General features: G+C 33.7%; 1 protein-coding gene across 1 annotated transcript in view; it reads right to left on the reverse strand.

The window, feature by feature from the left end:
* Positions 1-2386: 2386 nt before the first annotated feature.
* LOC106475126 (TOX high mobility group box family member 3-like) overlaps positions 2387-3256 on the reverse strand; it is a gene marked incomplete at its 3' end in the record, with an annotated part of 23823 nt that continues 22953 nt past the window's right edge. The window contains exon 5 of the mRNA XM_013935823.2: positions 2387-2508. Coding sequence (XP_013791277.2) covers positions 2387-2508 — 122 coding nt within the window. The remainder of the gene's footprint in view (positions 2509-3256) is intronic.

Here is a 3256-nt window from a genome sequence, read left to right on the forward strand (position 1 = left end):
TATAACCCAACTTATTTATTTATCAACCGAACAGCATTTATACAACTGTTCAACAAAACCATAGTGACTGTACTTAACCTTAAATATTGTGCGATTACTATTGATTTAACTGGTTTACTCATTTATCTTATGGCAGTTAATTAACAAAAGTAATACATCTTTTAAACCATAATTATTTAATATTACAAAACAAAAATATTTGCTACACGTTTCGACCACGTGTTCTGGTAATCATCAACATTAACACTTACAACGTTCGTGTTAAAAGATCTCTGCTGATCCCCCACTACCAACACCTTTATTACTCGTTTGTAACAAAGAATAGGAATTGTAATTCTATCTTTTTTCCTTAACATAATAAATACTAAAAGTGCAATAAAAATACATAACGATACAAATACTGAAATGAAAGACCTATTGTTTTCAAGAATTCTATCAACATGAAATTAGATTTGGGGGGAGGGGGGTGACTCCCCACGTCATCCTCTATCACGGTGTCAAGTTGGGTGCTGATTGATCAAGAAGTGTGGAAACGTATAAACAACAGATGGCTGAAAGGTGCGAACAAACAGACAAACTTGGTTTTATATATTAGTTTGTTTTTGAATTTCGCACAAAGCTACACGAGGGCTATCTGCGCTAGCCGTCCCTAATTTAACAGTGTAAGACTAGAGGGAAGGCAGCTAGTTATCACCACCCACCGCCAACTCTTTTACCAACGAATAGTGGGATTGACCGTCACATTATAACGCACCCACGGCTGAAAGGGCGAGCATGTTTGGTGGGACGGGGATTCGAACCCGCGACCCGCAGATTGCGAGTCGAGTGTCCTAACCACCTGGCCATGTCGGGCCTTTATATATTAGATGGACCACCAATGTAATGTGTGGAAAACAAAAAAAGTCTTAAGATGACCCTTATTAAGTTCGTAGCTGGAAATGAATAGGAATGTTTTTTTTTTTTGAAAAGTACAATGTCTATCCTTTCCACACACTCGGCATAACGAATAAAATAGGCACTTATTTCAAAGCTTGCCTTATAAAAAAACATTATGAACAGTATTCGGATTATATACACAACATAAATTGTTTCTAGGTTTCTATACCGTCTACATATCACAGAACACTGAAAGAAAAAGATTACTGCCGTTTACGACATATTAAGATCAAACTGTCCAGAGATATATAATGTATTTTGTCTTCTGATACAGCTCCACTCCGTAATTGTTCGAATCCCAAACGATTTATGACGGGATTATAAAACTGTTACACACTAGGCTATTCATCTTCTTACGATGAGTATTGGCTTTGTTCCAATTGAAACGCTCCGAAATAAAAGATCGAACTGCCACAATGAAAAATGATCCTTCCTAAAGAATGGGAGATCGCTATACATTATCTATAGCAAACATGTTCGTTCTCATCTTTTTCAGTCCATCTGTTTTTCACAATGCTTTGGGTGACAGGAAAATGTTGCAAGTTTTATGAGGCATTTCAATCTTCAATACATAGTCACAATATACAGCATTTCAATCAACTAAAGATATGACACAACATAAAAAAAAGGAGAAAACCTTAACCTAATTCATTTTTACACTGACATAACATAAATTACAGGAAATCCTCCTAAACCCAAATAACGGAAATGGGTATTTGTAATAACACAAGTCCAACTTCTCTCAAATTACCAATAAAACAAACTTAAGAGGAATAAAATAGAAGTAGCTGATTTTTTTTTATTCCGAAAACGTAACTATACCACATTAAAAACCTAAAATATTAGTTAATTAAATGAATCAAAACTATCCAATACGTAACTAAGATCTTCTGGCATCCATCTTGTTATAACGGACTATTTTCTTTAAAGATACATTTTAATAAATTCCCACAAGATATTAAAATTAGGCACTGGTGTGTCTGTGACAACGTAACCTCAGTTGTTCATTGCTTTCGAACAATAAACTAATACACTGTTTGTAACTTAGAACTTCAGAAGAAGGGCCCTGTTACAAAAGTACTTCACGTTGCCTGATGTTAAACCTACAAGCATATTTACATGAATGGGGGAGTTAACACAAATAACTTGACAAGCTTTACAACTGTAAATATTTACATGAATGGGGGAGTTAACACAAATAACTTGACAAGCTTCACAATAGTAAATATTTGCATGAATGGGGGAGTTAACACAAATAACTTGACAAGCTTCACAATAGTAAATATTTGCATGAATGGGGGAGTTAACACAAATAACTTGACAAGCTTCACGACAGTAAATATTTGGATGAATGGGGGGGGGGTTAACACAAATAACTTGACAAGCTTCTTAACAGTAAATCTCCTGAAACTGAGTGACACTTGCAGTAAATAATGGACCTAAATCTTACTTCTGTGGTTCGTTCGGGTCTTTCTTTTTCTTCTTCTTTGGAACTTTGGGTTTTTTGTTTGATTTGGTGTTAGTAACAGGTTCTACAGGTTCAGGTGAAGGCCTCTTTACTCCACCCATTAGCTACAAAAAGGACGAAGAAACAAAGCAATCGCTATAAATACTTGAACTCACTATTAATAGGCAAGACTCGAGCTTACCATAACTGTTTTTATAATAAACGAAATTATCATATATATATATAGTAAAACTAACTGTGAATGTTATATTTCATATTTCATTTATCAACACTGAATGTTTTAATTATTCAACTGATCTCCCTTTGGCATTTTATACAAAGTTACAACAACATATTCCATTAAATAATAGCACATCAACTACGAATGTGACCAAACCAATAATTACGTGTTCAATGAAGTACTTTTATATAATAAAAAATATTGTAGGTGAAACAGTTGAAAATTTCGCAACTAAAGAACATTCTCAGTTCTATTAAATGTGACAAGTGTTCACTGTTAAAAACAAAAGAGGGTTAGAATTAGTTCGGGAAGAATTGTGCGGAAATCTAATACTTGCCTCCAATTTTCGATGATAAAGTTGCATCTTATTTCAAACCTAAATCTCTTCCTTACGTCGAATTATGTATATATATATAAAAATATAAAAAAGCAATTTCTCCCTCTCTTTTTTTTTTCTCTGCACGAGGTGTCACTGGCAGTTATTAGATAAGTTTGTGGCGAACCAACGTTCCAAAATTAAAAACTATATAAAAGTTTGGAGATCAAATCCTATCCTTTTTTTCCTCTCTCTAAATAGACTAGCAATAATGGCTTCTTGAATAAAAAAAAAAAAAAAAAAAAAAAAAAAAAAA

The sequence above is a fragment of the Limulus polyphemus genome, unplaced genomic scaffold (genome assembly GCF_000517525.1).
Source record: "Limulus polyphemus unplaced genomic scaffold, Limulus_polyphemus-2.1.2 Scaffold8119, whole genome shotgun sequence".
Lineage (NCBI taxonomy): Eukaryota > Metazoa > Arthropoda > Merostomata > Xiphosura > Limulidae > Limulus > Limulus polyphemus.